This window comes from Notothenia coriiceps, unplaced genomic scaffold, assembly GCF_000735185.1.
Source record: "Notothenia coriiceps isolate Sejong01 unplaced genomic scaffold, NC01 NC01_scaffold00011696, whole genome shotgun sequence".
Classification (NCBI taxonomy): domain Eukaryota; kingdom Metazoa; phylum Chordata; class Actinopteri; order Perciformes; family Nototheniidae; genus Notothenia; species Notothenia coriiceps.
In genome coordinates, this window is record NW_011344397.1 from 1 (window position 1) to 957 (window position 957).

The following is a 957-nucleotide window of genomic DNA, read 5'->3' on the forward strand; positions in this document are numbered from 1 at the left end:
TATCAAGATAATGCTGCAACACTTGCTGTATTTATTCAATTATGCCTCCTAAAGTTCTCGTCCGTCCTTCCTTCCTTCCTTCCTTCCGTCCTTCCTTCCTTCCTTCCTTCCTTCCTTCCTTCCGTCCTCTCTCAGGCAGTGGTCTAAGACTGAAGAAAGTGGCAGTTTAGCTCTGTGGTTTCCAAAGAAAGATCTGGAGAAACAGGTTGGTTTAAAAGCAGGATTTCATATTGAGATGTTTCTATATCAGTATCTCCATTGAGGCATCCTGGTGTTGAACTAGAAGTTCTGTGTTTCCTCTTCAAAGTACCGAGCCCTGGACCTGCCGATGTTCAAACATTACGTCGGCTGTGCCACCGTCATCTTCCTCTGCATCTTCTTGGTTCAGTTGTTTGTCACAAAGGAGTGAGTACGACTACATTTCCCTCTTTTTAAATCTGATAAATAACCAAGTCAGCAGTTTAAAGGTCACCTATATAACAAATCCACTTGTTCATGTCTTTTATACATAAGCATGTGTCCCAAAGAAAAGGCTTGAATGCTAACCCATGTGTGGGTTTTAGGACTCATTCCTGCTCCACTCATTCCACTCAAATCAAAAGGAGATATTTATTTGTACACACTGGTTTTCCTCTCCCCAGTCGACAGATGTTGGGCACGTCGTTCGGGGTCCTGGTGTGTGTGCTGCTGCTGACCCTGGCCATCTGTTTCGCAGGTCACTTCCAGGTCAGTGCGTTATTAAGACTTACGTTCACATGATTTCAGGGGAGTTTAGGGTTATTTTCAGGCACTTATTCCCAGGCAGGTAGCATGGAGGTCAGTAGAAAGTAGAAACATCCTGTCATCAAACAACCTCTGGATGCAGGTCGAGTAAAGGAGTTTTTTGTGTTCAGAAAAAACCCCACTCTGTAATGCTGGCCCTGAACTGCAGCATTACTGTTAAGTGTTTATCCCTAA

At 44.0% G+C, this 957-nt stretch overlaps 1 protein-coding gene across 1 annotated transcript; it reads left to right on the top strand.

The window, feature by feature from the left end:
- Window positions 1-54: 54 nt before the first annotated feature.
- Window positions 55-726, top strand: LOC104946968 (adenylate cyclase type 2-like; the record flags this gene model as incomplete). The annotated part of the gene is made up of 3 exons (XM_010772886.1): window positions 55-205; window positions 308-405; window positions 642-726. Coding segments are annotated over 3 exons (334 nt in total), but the record flags the coding sequence as incomplete, so codon positions are not given.
- Between the last annotated feature and the right edge of the window lie 231 nt (window positions 727-957).